The sequence below is a fragment of the Crassostrea angulata genome, chromosome 10 (assembly GCF_025612915.1).
Source record: "Crassostrea angulata isolate pt1a10 chromosome 10, ASM2561291v2, whole genome shotgun sequence".
NCBI lineage: Eukaryota > Metazoa > Mollusca > Bivalvia > Ostreida > Ostreidae > Magallana > Magallana angulata.
In genome coordinates this window covers 35503533-35519967 of record NC_069120.1, presented here as the reverse complement: position 1 = coordinate 35519967, position 16435 = coordinate 35503533, and the positions used below count along the sequence as shown (strand labels likewise).

The 16435-nt window shown below is 33.6% G+C and overlaps 3 protein-coding genes across 4 annotated transcripts in view; 2 read left to right on the top strand and 1 right to left on the bottom strand.

The window, feature by feature from the left end:
• Positions 1-41: 41 nt before the first annotated feature.
• On the top strand, positions 42-1881 carry LOC128165869 (proliferating cell nuclear antigen-like). The gene is made up of 6 exons (XM_052830781.1): positions 42-418; positions 605-702; positions 837-904; positions 1143-1287; positions 1408-1581; positions 1691-1881. The coding sequence occupies exons 1-6, from the start codon at positions 198-200 to the stop codon at positions 1765-1767; spliced, it is 783 nt and encodes a 260-aa protein (XP_052686741.1). The 5' UTR covers positions 42-197; the 3' UTR covers positions 1768-1881.
• A 2717-nt stretch (positions 1882-4598) lies between these two features.
• LOC128165947 (uncharacterized) lies at positions 4599-8530 on the top strand. The gene is made up of 9 exons (XM_052830879.1): positions 4599-4640; positions 6124-6204; positions 6364-6492; positions 6591-6683; positions 7422-7481; positions 7674-7748; positions 7929-8051; positions 8178-8237; positions 8424-8530. The coding sequence occupies exons 1-9, from the start codon at positions 4599-4601 to the stop codon at positions 8472-8474; spliced, it is 714 nt and encodes a 237-aa protein (XP_052686839.1). The 3' UTR covers positions 8475-8530.
• A 1739-nt stretch (positions 8531-10269) lies between these two features.
• Positions 10270-16435, bottom strand: part of LOC128164742 (netrin receptor UNC5C-like) — a 72912-nt gene continuing 66746 nt past the window's right edge. For both annotated transcript variants that reach the window (XM_052828736.1, XM_052828737.1), the window contains 4 exons: positions 14044-14217; positions 12864-12985; positions 12555-12656; positions 10270-12460 (listed from right to left, as the gene is read on the bottom strand). In XM_052828736.1, the coding sequence (XP_052684696.1) occupies positions 12289-12460; positions 12555-12656; positions 12864-12985; positions 14044-14217 (570 nt within the window). In that variant the 3' untranslated portion in view covers positions 10270-12288. The remainder of the gene's footprint in view (positions 12461-12554; positions 12657-12863; positions 12986-14043; positions 14218-16435) is intronic.

Sequence of the window (16435 nt, the reverse complement as noted above, 5' to 3'; positions counted from 1 at the left end):
CGCCATATTGTGTACACACAACAATTGGCGCCAGTCAGCAGTACCGACAGGGAGAAGAAGAGAGGTCTAGCGGGAACGGACAATTCTCGTAAAGGAAAAAGAAGAGGAACCGATTTTCTTGAAGCGTCGACTGTGTTAACTTATTTTGTTAGATCTTAATTTATTTGTTCGGACGTTATTTACTTTCCATTTTCATCATGTTTGAGGCAAGGCTTGTCCAGGGTTCTTTGTTGAAAAAGTTGATGGAAGCTATCAGAGACTTGATTCCCGAAGCAATATGGGACTGCAGCGGCACTGGAATCACGCTACAAGCTATGGACAATTCACATGTGGCTCTTGTAGCAGTCAACTTACGGAGTGATGGATTTGAAACTTACAGATGTGACAGAAATCTTTCTATGGGGATGAGTTTAGCAAGGTAACATTTTTGGCGCTAAATTCTTTGTATTGCATACAAAGAACATAATTTTCTTAGATTACAAAAAAATGATGCCAATAAAAAATTTAGCATGTTATATTCATCTTATAGTAAAACCAAGTCATCTGTTCTTTGTAAAAGAAAATTATTGCAATTTCAAAGATTGTTTTTATTTTTTTCATGAAGCATGTCCAAAGTTCTAAAATGTGCAAGCAATGATGATGTCATTACATTGAAAGCTGGGGACAATGCAGACACTGTGACGTTTATGTTTGAATCTCCAAGTAAGTAGAAAATGTTCAATTGGGCATCGCCATGATATTAATTTGTCAGTCTTCGAAAATTATACAAGTGGATTTATATACTTCAGCTAAATTTGAATTAGTTAACCGACCTGCTTTTTTTTTCCTTTTTACAGATAATGAGAAAGTATCTGACTACTCATTAAAGCTACTCGATTTAGACTGTGAACAACTTGGAATTCCTGTAAGTAATCTTAGAAATACTAAACCTTTAAAAATGTTCAACATTGTTAATGTCATGAAAATCATCAATTAAATCATCAATTGAATAAGAAGTTGCACCAATGTAAATGTTTGAGTGCTCCTATTGTTGAGATGAAATAAAATCAGATTGTAGAAATGCAGAAAAAATCTCTTGTCAAAACTCCCGGTGTTCTGTCTGAATGTTGTATCCATTTAAAAAAATTTCATCTATTTTGCAGGACACTGAATACAGCTGTGTTGTCAAGATGCCCTCCCACGAGTTTCAGAGAATCTGCAGAGATTTGAGTCAAATTGGAGAATCCATGGTCATCTGTTGTACAAAGGAAGGAGTCAAATTCTCTGCCAGTGGAGATCTAGGCACAGGTTGGTACAAAATTTGTAGTAACAATTTTCAAAAAAATTTGGTGACATTATTTCTTTCAGTGCTGAGAAATAGTTTCTAGAATTGTTTAACTCAACGATTTATGTTCTTTATAAAAACAGGAAATGTTAAGTTGGCCCAAAATGCAAGTGCAGATAAAGAGGAAGAAGCTGTCATCATTGAAATGAACCAAGCTGTGACCTTGACTTTTGCCCTCAGATACCTCAACTTCTTTACTAAGGCTACCCCCCTCTCTGCTCAGGTCAGCCTGTCCATGTCACAAGATGTCCCTCTGGGTAGGTATTCATTTCATAGACTGACATTTCATCCACAGACTGGCAATTCATGTACAGTATTGTGAACAATTCTTATTCATTTAGCTCACTATTTATATCGTATTTTCAGTGGTTGAATACAAAATTGCTGACATGGGATTCCTGAGATACTACCTAGCTCCAAAGATCGAAGAAACTGATGACTGAGGAACAAACTTGTTTTGTGATAACAACATTATTGACTGAAGTGCTTCAGACATGGCAAAGACTTTTATACACAATAGTACACATCAATCCTGTAATAAAATGTTATGTAATTTCTTTTGCTTTATTTTTGTTGTTTCAGTGCTAGTACCTATACTTGCCCGTGTCGAACAGTTAGCATTATTTGATGGACTACTTATTCAGACCTATGTCTGAATTATTTTAAGATTGAGTTATCTTCCCTTTGGGGTGTTTGCCTTTTTAAAAATCTTGCGTTTTAAAAGACACTATATGACCAGTGTAATGGTACCTTGAAACTGATTTATTATACCCTTGCAAACGAAGTTCAGAAGGGTATATTTGTTTCACCCTGTCCGTCCATCTGTCTGTAGACGCAACTTTGTCCCCCCTATAGAATTTTTTATTACTGCATGGAACAGTTTGAAAAACTACATGTGTTGAACACTATCTGAAGATGTACACCTGCAATTTTTTTTTAAGATCAGACAAGATTTAAAGATTTTATGACAGTTTTCATTTGACTTATTCTATATATTGTACACTAATGTTGAAAAGTAAGGGAGGTAATCCTTACAGATTTTATTAATTAATAGTATTAAAACACTCTAAAATATATTATATAAATACATCCAGATGGAGGTTTTTTGTCTTTATGTCTTAATTAATAAAAAAAAAATAATTTTTGTAAGTATTCTATTAACTGACAATGCAAAGTTTTTGTTTGTCAATGATAAATTCTTAGGAGCTAATAAGAATATCGAAGACAGGTGTGGCTGAATTCATTTGTCCCAAGGGAGCAATTATCTGAGCCATGGTTCAGATGGAGCATGTGTTTAGGGGAAATTGATAATCTTTAAAATGGATGATGGTTTTGGGGCTATTTTAAAACTGTTTCATATAAACCAAAAGTTCTATCATTATAAGGAGATAAATAATATCATTAATAATAAAGAAGTTAAACTATTTTTAGAGGTTGTTTAAATTTATTTGTCAAGTAAATTGATGAAGTGACCCTATTGGGCATTAATTTAAATGAAATTCAAAATTACTGATATGATTGTAGTGTTTTGGCAATTTTAAAATTGTAATATTAAATTTTCTTTTTTACATATTTTTACATAGTATGGTAATTAATGTAATGATTTGGGAGTTCATTAAATTAACAAGCTCATCAAAGAAAATCAGTCCTATGGGATCAATTTTCTGATATGGAGTTCCATTGTGCTATAGCACAAAGTGAGGAAAATTTGAAACAACTAATTGCATCTGTCAAGACTCTTATTAGAAAGATATTGAAATTTTATCAACAGAAGAGCATTGCTTGGCTACCGGTATTTCCATTTACTGCAAAGGGAGGGGTTATTGTCATTTTGTTGGTTTTTTTTTAAATCAATTAAATTTTAAAAAAATATATATCATCAGATACATACATTTGTAAATGTATTACTGTTATAAATATGTATTTACAGTGAAATTCTGACAATTTTGATTTTAATTTTTCTTTGTTAACTAATTTTTTCTTTTAACAATTCTCTATAGAATTTTTTTGTTTGTATGTGTTCCAAACCTTTATAATTCAATTTAATTATTTGTCCCATTTGAAATTAGCCTTGCGGGGGTATTAGTCCCACTAGGACAGTTCTAGTTATAGCATGGCTTGGAAGTTTAATAGCTGTGGGAGTATAAATGTGGTCAGACTTCTTATCTTCATTTAATTTCCTCTGATTTTGGATAATGATAATTATAAATGTATATGTGTAGTTTCATGGCTGGGAAGAAATTATTTATTGAATAAATATAGCTCACCTTGGCTCTGAGCAAAACTTTAAGACAATAAAATTTTTACGTTTTCACCCTGATCCATGGGTCAATTTCTTTTTGTAGGGGTATAGCTCCCTGAGCCAATTGGCATTACTTTAAAACTCGCCTGAGCTAAAGGATGAAGTGAGCTACTTTTTGAAATTTGGTTTTTGTCATCATTTTGTTGTTAATTAACATTTTCATCTTCTCCAAAACCACTGGGCTAACTTTAACCAAACATGGCTCAAGGCATCATTGGGGGGGGGGGGGGGGGGTTGAAGTTGACTAGGTGCCCTTCAAATGGAAGATAATATAGAGTTATGGTACTTTTCAAAAATCTCAGAAAGCCTTTGGCAAGAAAACTGAAACTTGTGTAGAAGCATCCTTGGGTAGTGTATATTTAAAAATATTTGTTCAGATCATAAACCCCAGGGGTAGGGTGTGACAACGATGTGGATAGAATTTTTAGATAGAAATAAAGAAAAATCCTCTCAAAAACCGTTTGGCAAGAAAAGCTGTAACTTGTGTGGAAGCATCCAAACGTAGTGTAGATTCAAGTTAGTTTTAATCATGATCGGTAAGGGTATGGCAAGGCCACAATGGGGGGGGGGGGGTTAAATTGGAATAGAGGAAAACTTCTCGACCCCGTGATTTCTTCTGTTTATGACAGAACGTCACAACATGGCACTTTTAACAATAAACCATTGTGAAATTGTTTATATCGCCTAATTTTGTCGCATATCTCTGTAGCGCAACGGGTGTAGCTTCGATCTTAAAAGTTGCCTTTTTTCTCTCCTAAAATTGAAGTCTTTTTCCCGTCATTGTCAAGTTGAACACATGCTAGGAATTCATATCTTTAAGTAATTTAGAAGTTCGGGCTTCTATGCAGAACTTTTCCCAAAGGTGTGGAGGATCCATTAAAAACTTCTTTTAAACTGAAACATGAAAAGGAGTTCGGTGTTTAACTTAAGAATATGTGGAGAAAAATTTTTAAATCTTTATTTAAAAAAACCATGCGTAGAACCATTGAGTCAAACGGCAATGTGACTGAAAATGTAAAAAAAAAACCTAACAGTAGCTTAGGTCTTATAAATATTATTTTAAATACAATGTAATGTGGTAGAGTGTTATTTTTTAATTTGTTTTTATTTAAATGATTAAATATCAAATGCAACCAATAATTTCTACAATTCGCGTTTTGAATATCCGCGATGACTTTTCGTAATTAATTAATGTAAATATATATAAAGTCAAATAACCCAGGAACCAAGATTGACCTCACAACTGGCTGAAAATATTTCTAGTTCTGACTGACCAGTACCAAGAACTTGGCTAATAAATAGCTAGCTTTATCTTAAAATTCCTTCAAGCTCGGAAAACAACCCCGGATATGCTTTCCGAGCTTGTCGGAATGGCCCGAGAAGATACGATTGCTGCATGACAGTTCCAATGGTTCTTCGAAATTTAAATTACAGTAGATACATAATGATTAAGGCACAGTCAATGAGCTATGCCATTGCCGATAGAATCACTCTAGATTCACAATTCTAAATTGAGACCCCACTCCAGCACAATTCCAGTACACCACTGTGCCTTCTTATTTTATAATTAATCTATTCAGAAATATAAATCAATGTTTTAGAAATCTGCTTCTGTGTTTTATGATGAGTACAGCGCTAGCTCACCAATCTTTTTAAAAGATAAGCTTGTGGTCATGATACGCTGGTGTTTGATCATGATTTTCAGGCACGTAGCATCAGTTGCCCCCCCCCCCCCCCCCCCCCACTTTATCTCGCAGCAGAAGTTGTCAGCCCGCCCAATTTTTTTTTTTTGGGGGGGGGGGGGGGGGTACATATGAAAAATTGTAGTAAATTAAACCAAAGTACATGCAACATTAAAATAGAGCTTACAGGTACCCCACCACCCCCCCCCCCCCCTTTTGGATTAGGAAGATTAGCATGTTACGGGTTTTTTTTTTAATAAAAGTATTTGTCTTGCTTGTTAAGATGTCGGATAAGCCCCCCCCCCCCCCACGATATTGTTTGTAAACTTTACTTATATGGTTTGCAAATATTTTCCAAACTAAAACTAAATTGTAAATATTATTGCAATTATTTTGAAACTATATTTAGTATAATATATTTTCAGATAATAGAGTAGATAAATTTTAAAAAAATCGTACTTTTCGTAAATGAAAAAAAAACCAACAAAATAAAAAAAAAATTGCAAAAATAATTTTAAAATTTAAACCAAAAAATCACTACCCAAACATTTTTTCACATTATTTTCAATCGGGTTTGCACGTGGTTAAAATCAACGTTTCCAAGACTGACGTTTTCGATTGTGACGTCACAATTACTTTCAAGGAAAGAACGCCAACAGCTGTGTGCAACAAAAGGAGATATCTACAAAGATAAATATGGTAATTTCTTTAATTTATTCAGAACCTTATGCAGATAGAGTGATGCAAATCAAATATTTTTGGTCTGAAAACACTGAATGAAAAATATTTGACTCACTTAAAAATCTGTTTCATAGGATTTGAAGAAGAACGACAGAGGTGATGGAATTGAGCGAGAAATTCTGAAGAATGAGACAGACAGTTTGATCGAGACAGAGGTACTAAAAGTCCTCGGATTTCTCAATTATGTGTTAAATAACAGCTAAATAGATTTGATTCAAACATTTCAATTACTTTCGAAAATTAAGTAAATTCAATCAAATTTTGAATTATAGTACATAAAAAGCTAGATAATGCAATAATGCATAAAATTTTAGAGGGAAATACCAGCAAAAGAGACCGTTGTTTCCAACGAAGCAGAAACGAACGATGTCAGCTCGGGGTTTAAGGCAGAAGAAGCATGCCGGGACTGGTTGAAATATTACAATCAACCAAATTTCTTTGAAGTGAGTATAGTTAATCTTTCAGTTTCTAAACTAATAAAATCACATTTGTGGTTGGAAACAACAAAACTGATTAGTTTCATATAATATTTCCACATCAGCCCTTCCCCGGTGGTGAAGCTGTTCAAGAATTCAGAAGATGGGAGCAAAGCGTACGAAAACAACAACTAAGCCAAGCCCTCATCCCTCTTATGGTGAGTTTATAATTCTCTTCCAAGTTAATCAATACTCCTTACAGGAAAGGGTTAATTATTATCATAACTCTTCTGATTTTTCATTTGAATATGAGTTCTTGTATCTCACAAAACAATTCTCCTATGCAGTTACCCAGACAAACCGAAAGTGAAACAGTGTTTGGACCTCAGCACAAATCATTGCTGCTGACAAAACTTAGTTCTTGAAAATAATTGATAAATTCGATGTAATGTATGCTAAAGCGTTGTTTTTCAAGGAAACGTATTTATAAATACTTTGAAAATAGTCAGATTTTAAATGGTACGAACAATTTAAATATTTTTTGTAGTCGTATGTATTCCTACGCCAGAGTTCAATATACTAGGAGTCTTGTCCAACTCGACGCTCGGCTGTCTCCGTAATCTTTGTCGGAGATTTACGGTGTCAGCCGAGCGTTTGGTAGAACGAGACTTGAGTTCAATATTGCTTGGATCCATACAATTTTCGAGAAATATTTCTATTACTGATACATAGTTTAAGTGAATTAATTTTATCTTTAGATATTATTTAACATGATTCATATGGGGCATTCTTGACATTCTTGTCGAAAAATTCATAATTTAAAAATGTGCGTAATTCAAATTAGAAACTACATGTACTTGTCATGCAAAATAACATATCATTGATTTTAAGATAAATAAACATCGACAAAATCAACTCCCGACAGTTCTTCAGTACTTTGATTTCAACTGTTACAGGAGGAGAATGAAGACAGCAAGGGCAAATCATCTGAGGTCAAGGACGTCATGGAAAGTGATGTAAGTACCACAACTTATATGAAGACAGTCCCGGAATAAACTATTTATAATTAATAAGTTAGGACTTATCGTAAGACAGTAATTAAAATGATGATAATATTTGGGGGGGGGCTAGTAAAATAAATTGATATTACGTGGATAAAATATAATTATAATACAGTCTTTTGAATCACGTAATATGAATTATTTCAGGATGAAGAGTTGAATCCGCTCTTGAAACTGATGCTTCAACCGACAATTTACATCTGGGAAAATTTCGATGACCAGGTAATTTGATTAATTTTTATTTCATTCAAATATTATTTGACTCCACTTTTTAAAACGTAAAACTTACACGTATTAGGACTAGAAACGTAGAACTTTAGAAATTTTCTACATGATGAAATTCCTTTTATTTTTGTTAAACATTAATAATATCGTGAATATTTTTTTCCCACAAAAAAAAAGAAGCCACTGAAGTGGCTCAGTGAGGACAACCAGAAGACTCCAAGTGACGTGAGGGCAGCTGCTGTGTTCTCAGACCCCTGGGGTGGGCCGGGGGAGTGGGGCGAGGCAACAGAACCAGCACAGGTGAGAATACAGACCACTTTATATGCACAGTGACTGACTTTATAGTCAAAACCACAATTAAATGATATTTAATTAACATTATCAATTCATGATGCAATATTCACAAAATCTTATATTTTTCAACAGGAGTGCTCTGCCAAGAAATTAAAGAGGAAATGGTTCTCTTGCAAATCCTTGCGTAAAAGCGTAAGTATAATATTATTCATATTATGAATAAAAATTACATTCTGTTTTAACTTGCAATTGCTTGCACGCTAAAACCAACAGACTGCAAAGGATATTCAGAGGAGCCGTGCGGATCAGAAAACCTTGGCTAGCGAAAGTGGGCGGGTTCTTGTCTAACGTACATGTAATTTATTTTTTCATTTATAGAGGAAAGAAAAGAAGAGAGCTCCTGGCTTTCTGGCCAGATTCTTCCGCTGAGGATTTTTCCACCGTTGGACAGTTTTGAAAATAATGTTGGAATATTTCCACTTCCTCTAAAGAAAACAGACATTTCCATCAATATCATGCATGTATTTAAAGAATCATTGTGAATTTTTTAATCATGAATAAACTGATGAATTAATTATATAAAATATTGTATTGTTTTTACGCGATCAAGTACCTTACCATCTAAGTGTTAGGTAGCAAAGTAAGTAAAATTCACTAAATTACTGTTAATGTACATACTATAAGTACGTTAGCTAAAAGAAACAGACAAATCGTCTCCTGTGAGACTTTGAGTCTGACATCATCATGATTATTTCGTGCAGTCCGTGACATTTCTTAGGTCGCTGTAGGTTTCGACCAATCGATGAACAGAGCGTGTCAATTTCAGTCCTGTCAGTTTCTCGCCAGTTTCAGCCGCTGTAGATTTCGACCAATCGATAAACAGGGCGTGTAAATTTCAGTCTGGCTGTTTCTATTGCGCTATGAATTAACTTTTTAAGTTTCCATAAGAAATAGAGGGAATAACACTTGGTAGATGTAAATATTAAAATTTAATACGTTGTTCGTGTATTTTTCACTATTCACTCAAGTTCTATTTGAAATCATGCCTTCTTTAAAATATAACAGTATTTCATGATATGACAAATGCATTAAACAAATTCTGGGCTGTGTTTTTCAATGCTTTATGTTTTCTTCTTAAAAAATGAATGTGCATTCAATTTGATTTATATATTGGTAATTGGACTGCATCTTCGGTTGTCTCCCCTCTTTTCCCAATGATGCTACAAGTAGATCATATTCAAAAGTGTTTAGAAAGGAATGTAAATTCTTAATCGGGCTAAATATCGATGTCCAGATTTTGTCATTTTTTTCATATTTTTTTTCCAAAGTGCGTTAATTGTCTTCATGATAAAAAATGTGTGTTGTCAAAGTGTGTTTGGTTTGTCCCCCAAAATTTAACGCACATTGAAAAAATAATCAGACTGCGAATTTTTTTTCAAAGTGCGTTGCTACAATGCAACAGAAAATTCTGATTTTAATATTTTTGCAATTATGCCCCTTTGATATGAGTTAATGCTCTATTTACGTAACATTATACACTGCCATCAGATCCCTTTTTATAATTATATACATATAATATGATCAAGCAATGTGGTAGTCTGCGGTATGTGAACTTGCTCCCTTTTCCCCTATCTATATCTGTATGTTGAATGAAATTTGCTTTTCTCCTTGGAAATTACCGGTCCGAGAGTCAGTTTCAGCAAACTTGAATTTACTACTATATGTATTTAAAGAAGCTTTCTTGTAAACAATTTATTTTTGGTAGAGCAGTTCTTTAAAAGAATGTGTTTTTTTTAAGACCCACACCTTATTTTCATCTTCGTATATAAATAAGATGCCGTGGTTCAATTCAAACCCGACAGGCCCTGATTTAAGGGTTCATTGTATCAAGCTTCCTTTAAATTAGATATATTGATGTGAAGACAGTGAAGTAGATATAAATATATGAAAAGCTAAGAAGACTGGGTGATTGTGGCCATTTTTAGACCATGTAAATCTCCCACGGAAGGAGAACTTTGTATAAAGATATAGAAAAATATTCCAACTTTAATGGTAAAACTTTCGAAAGTTTTCTTTACTAATTAACAGATTATGTCTTAAAAAGCATATCTAAAATTTTAAGATCTATTTAATGGTTAAATTGTTGACCACTTGGCATCCTTAATACAAGCAGACACAGAAAACCCATGTGAGCTAACATGAGAATAATTTTAAAAGAAGAAAACAAGTTTATATCATTTATTTTTTTTCACATGATAATAATTATTTACAAATCTTTCAAATGCATACAATATCCTCATTATAAAATAATATGAATGTATACATGGAGAACCATATTTTGGTCAGTATCATTTGGCAATAACTGTTCCAAGGAACAAAACAAAGTGAGAAATTATTTTTTAAAATCTTCCTAAAACGGCAACTGATGAAAAAAAAAACCCCAAATCTTTGGTCAAAAATCGAGATCTAATTGTTTTCAATGCAATGAATTATTTAGCTGAAATAGTTGATTCCCTTTTAAATTTAATTGACTGTATATTGATATTGGACACATTTTATCTTTAGAATTTTGAGAGGAAAAAAAAGTAGTCTCCCTTTGTATGAGATTTCAGAGAATGCAACACATTAAATATTTATTGATAAAATGTGTTCAGTAGCACCTTGATAGGGTTTTAAATGTGACAAGTTATCCCTTTAAGAATTTGCTATATGATACATGCAGTTTTGAATGAATGACATATAGACTTGGCCACATCATCATTCCATCATAATTTCATCACTTTTTTTGTAACATTGCACAAATTCTAATAACCTTATTAGCACCTTCCACACAGCACAAGGACAAACAAAACAATTTTTGGACAATATCTCACCCCTCATTCTTCACTCTCTCATTTGTCCTTCTCTCACTCTTATTATATAACAAATGCACACTACTCTGAAGACTAGCATACCAAACAGGTGAGCACCTCGCACAAGCCTACAATTAATTAATGATTAATTAATCAATTAAAGAGTTTTTACTGAACAAATGAGATGATGGGGTTTGAACAAAATCCAAGCCGATATAAGTTCTATCAGGGAATAAATAAATCCGACATCATAATACACAGTGAAAGACAAACATTGTTTTAAATTCATAAATTCATAAAAATTTCATTCATACAATTCATTTTTTTTTTATCATGTTCCATATTCTCTTCTGAATAGAATGTACATGTATTTCATTTCTTTTGAAGTTAGATGCACAATGTGTGTTGTGCACATGCATCATATCAACACACATATACACATAATGCATTACATGACTAGATAAAGAGTTCACCTTAATGATAATTAACATGAATGTAACAGAATCTGTTTTTCTTTCTTCAAAGATTTGCAATCCATGAAATAATACAAAATGCAGCTTCAATTATGTAATAAACAGCTTTCTAATCATTAATTTATCAGCAGAAAGTTTTTAAAATGAATAATGGATTTTTATCTTCTGTGTACATTAATATTTTTTGGCAATGTAACTCATGCACATGTGTGACACATATTTCTTTAAAATCACAGTCAGCATGAAGTACATGTTTTTTGAAATTGTCCATGATGTTTAACCATGGCAGAAAAAAACAAAAAAATATCACATCATAAAACGGAACACAAGGGTTACTTCCCTTTGGTCCTTCTCTTTCAGTCTCTTTGCTGTAGCACTTAAGATATAAAGAACAAAAAAATCGGCATACTGCTTTGTAATATTGCATTGGAACAGCTGCTCTGATTTCGTTTTGTCTTTCTTTCCTTGGCTTAGAGAGGAAAGCACCAGGAATTTTAAAAAACAAACTACATTGGTAGCCTTTAACCATACCACACCATATCTTTTCATCCCAACTTAGAATTGTCAAATATTTTACTCTGGTAAAGGGATTTATAGAGTATGATGGTATGTAATAAATATTTGGTCCTAGCCTCTTCACCCTAGTGAAGTCACTAGCTTCAAGCCTCTGTAATCAACAAGCAGCAATTGCTTGTTCTACTGCAATAATGGGCAAGTTTCTAGCTTTAATCCTCCTTGCTTCCAGGAATAGGGCTCAACCATCACGTATATCAATGCAAAATTGTTTTTTGTTAACATCGATGGGAGTTTTTCGATCCCTGGGGTTTGGATTTCTGAATTCCTTTTGTTTTTCTTCTTTTTCAAAATTTTTTTACACAGGGACAGTCCTGCTGCCCTGGAAGTCAAAAGTCGGTGGGATCATAACCACGCTCCTATGTCTTTTTCCATGACAGCTGCTGCATCCATTCGGCCCATCACCCGGAAAATGTTCATTAAATCCGTAATAGCAGACTCCTCTCTGTGCCTGGCCTCCCACAGATTCAGTATGTGTTCTGTGGGGGAACTCTTAGTGGCAAAATACTGGACATACCTGAAACATTGCAAAATAATTCGCATTTAAAAGCATTGAAATTTTAGAAGAGTTATTTCTCTTTGAACAGGAAAATTGTTACACTGATGCTCACCTATCAACTGTGAGTGCTTGGGCTAGCATTCTCCAGTCATTTCCTCGAGCATTGGGCTGGTCTAATAACAAACACAACTTCTGTCTTATATGAGGAGGCAATCTGAAAAAAACCCACAAAATAATATACCCAGGAATGCAAATGCAAAAACATTTTTTATTGAAGTCTGTAAAACTTTTCAGGGAACATACTAGGTTTAATATAAAATTTTCAAGAGTCTTCAAGATGGACTCCTTAAAGTCATCTGTACGTACTTTCAATTAATTAAAAAATTGATTTTTAACAGATCAAAATTAAGACCTTTCCTACCTGAAATTGTTGCCATGGGGGTCTAGAGTCAACATGGAGCTGAACCCTGAACTGGAATTGGTCGTCACGGTCGATGTCCGTCCTTTAAGTGTTGACGAGGGCGTGGAACAAGATGGAAGCTTCTACAAAACATAAAAATCACTTAGAAACATATTGCATAGAATTACAATAATCTTCATTCAAAAACAAATGCAGTGAAGTATGTGTTTCTAATAGTAATCATTTTTTAAGATAGGAGATTATTATTGATTTTAATATATAGAATTGACATGAACAGCTGTACAAGACAAAAGATTGGAGTCGTGTACATCCTTTTACTAAGATAAATGTCACACATAGAGAATGATGATGGCGGGGATTAAATACCAGTTCCCAATATATCTCAGACTTGGTCTTCAGTTCACAAAGTGAACAACAAACAGAAATGTCAGATCCATGCATGAAAGTTTTTATTATCTACTGTGGTTTCATTAATATTCAAGGGTATCAATTTTCGTGGATGAAGTAAAAATCACAGTTTCAAGGATAGGTAAATTTGTGGCATATGACCCTATCAATACAAAATGTTAATAGAAATTGCACTTCGATGAACATTTAATTTCGTGGATCAACTAAACAACGAAATCCACGAAAATTGGTATTCAACGAATATTGATGAAACCACAATACCTATTTTAGCTAGTATTCACTATCCTCTCAATCATAACCTTTGAAATCCTACCCATCCATTAATCTTACAGTCATTCTAAATCACTTTAATAGGTAATTGTTGAATTGTGCTATATTAAATGCATTTTAGTCACTATGTATCAAAAATTGTCTCACTTGGTCAATGTTCAACTTGCTTTACATGAAAGAAGATGCAAGGTATTTTTATTTCTAAAAATACAATCTGCAACACGATTATAATGCTATACATGTATAAGCTTAGGTGAATAAGAACAGCCTTATGACATCATCAGGAATTAATGCTGTAATTATCATCGGATCATACAGTCATCTTACATGTAATTGCAATGGCTGACTGAAAACCATAATCCATTGCAATTAATTTCTATGAGAAAGTATTCATTTTCCTCATGATAAATACAACAGAAGTTGCTGTCAAATCTCATGGATATTTACCACAGTTCTAATTTTCTGAGTCTTATAAATCTGGTTTCCCTAACTGGTATATTACCTCTTTGTTGAAGTTGTTCTGGATGTTGAGGACCTGTCTATTGCTCAGTATGGCCTTCTGGTAAACCTGGATCTTACAGCTCACGTTGGGACTCGAACCTTCCACCAGCTCCAGGGAGAACGAGCAGTGGAGGTTGTTCTGGTTCCCACTCCAGATGTGCTGGAACGGAATCTCCTGAAACAAGAACCAAATGATTGAGAGTATAGTTCAATGTTATGACTTGATTAAGGTGCAACACGCCTCTGGCAAGAGACGCGACTCTCATTTGAAAAAAAAATATGCATTGTTCCTTATTATAGGAAAAAATTGTCAAATTGACAAAAAATATGTGCGTGGATAAATCATAATCAGTATATTGCAATGTATTCCTTTTAAAAGATAAAACTGTCTATTTAACAAAAGGATTTTTTTCTATTAAATTTTGTCAGAAATTCATTTCTTTTGGGAAAAACTAGCGTTGGAGTGAAAAAATAAAATGAAAACATTTGTGTTTTTCCAAACTTTAAAATCTTTTGGAATATGATTTGAATCTGTTTCAGCAGAAAATGAAGGCAATCACCTTCAAATTCATGTAATCACACACCATGGAATACGTACAACTCAATCTTACCACCACGAAGGCCATCTTGTGGCGAGAAAAGAAAAGAGAGAAAAAAAATTGTGCTAATGATCTACATGGAGTGGTTAGCTAATTGTCAACAATTTGGAGGTAAATTCACGGTTTTAAGTTACGTTAGAGCTAAATGCGATCTTTTTTCTACTTCTGAACAGCAATTACAGTTTTAACAAACATGTCATCAATAGGTATAAAATGAAGAAAAATGGGAGGCCTCGATTGGTATAATTTGAACTAAAAAAAAAATATAAAAGGCAAAATCATCCCTATTTGTTTATTTTGTTAGTCCTGGTCACTTAAGGACTTGCTTGGGAGAAATGGTATATTATTACACTTGTACATAAGAGGACAGTCACCTCAGATAATGGATGGAGTCTTTACCATAAAAAACCCAGAAATTGTCCAATTTCCCCCAATCTAGTTGAAGGTGATCGAGTGGAACATTTATATTGTGACAGGTTTACACTACCAGACAATTATCTTCAATTTTTAAACAGGTTAAAAGCTTGTTATCCAATTCAAGATGACAAAATTTCCTCATGTCCGAATCTTGCCGAAAATCTGACGCAGAGGAATTGAACCATCTGCGCGAGCTAGATTTTCATTTAATTTAAAAAAAATTTTCTTAATTTTTCAAATTGACATGAAACTGATCGTCATTAAAGGATATTCTTTACCCGGGGATTCAATTCAATAACTTAATTCTTACTTCTCAATTTCAGGAAAAAATAACCAATCAAGTCTCTTGCTCCCATATCAATAACCTAAATTTCCTCCGTTCAATAGATTGCCATTTACAATTTTTGCCTTTCCAATTGCAACTAATTAGACCAATGATCCATGTGACAAAAAATAGTAAATATGTCAGGATGTGAAATTAGGCATGGGCCAGAAAATTACCAGAAGGATGTGCATATGACATATTTATTTCTTTTCATAAATTTACCATCATTAATCATAGGGGCCTTTGGTTTTCACCAACTGCGGCCCGAACAAAAGATATGCAAACTTCTCCTTGAGGTTGGAAGTAGGATTAAACAATGCACAATGGACATAAATCATAATAATTCAAGCATTTCAAGGTCGTGTGTACTTCTATACATCTGTCTCCAAACATTTGCCCACTGAGCAATCAAAAGATTCAGAAATGGCGGCTGCCATGCTTTGGCATGATTGAGCCGGTGCAAGTAGCAGAAGTCTCCCAATAAATTGTCACACACCAAAAAAAAAAAAAAAATTAAAAATAATTCTTGTCATAAATTCTAACACCGTTGTCTCATAATAAACTTGACTATAATTGCCATCTGCATCACAATGATTAGCGTTGTAAACATAGATTCCTAGAAGGCGACAGAGTAATATCTTGCTAACAATTATCAGCGTAATTAAGGGGGAAAAAAAGTTTTATTTTTAATCCACTGACAAGCATGCACATTCTTTTGTGCAGACAATTTGGCACTAGTGTGTTTCATTTGCAGAAATTAACCCAAAAAAGATAGATTGATGTTTGCAAAGGATTCGTCCTCCACAATTTTTTTGGAGGTTAAGACAGCGTTTAGCAGACTAGCGGTGTCACATTCACAGGACAAAGCCTACCAATGACCAAGATTAATGACTTGCTGATTGTCCTTTAATGAAGCAGACATAACCTTCACGGGATTTTGTCGTCATTCATCAGACACCGTTCTTTGTTATTTCGACATCCATGACAAAATGAAAATTCTTTTTAAAAATAATCTGAAATGATGTATCTGTTTCAATATTTTTCAGCTTTAC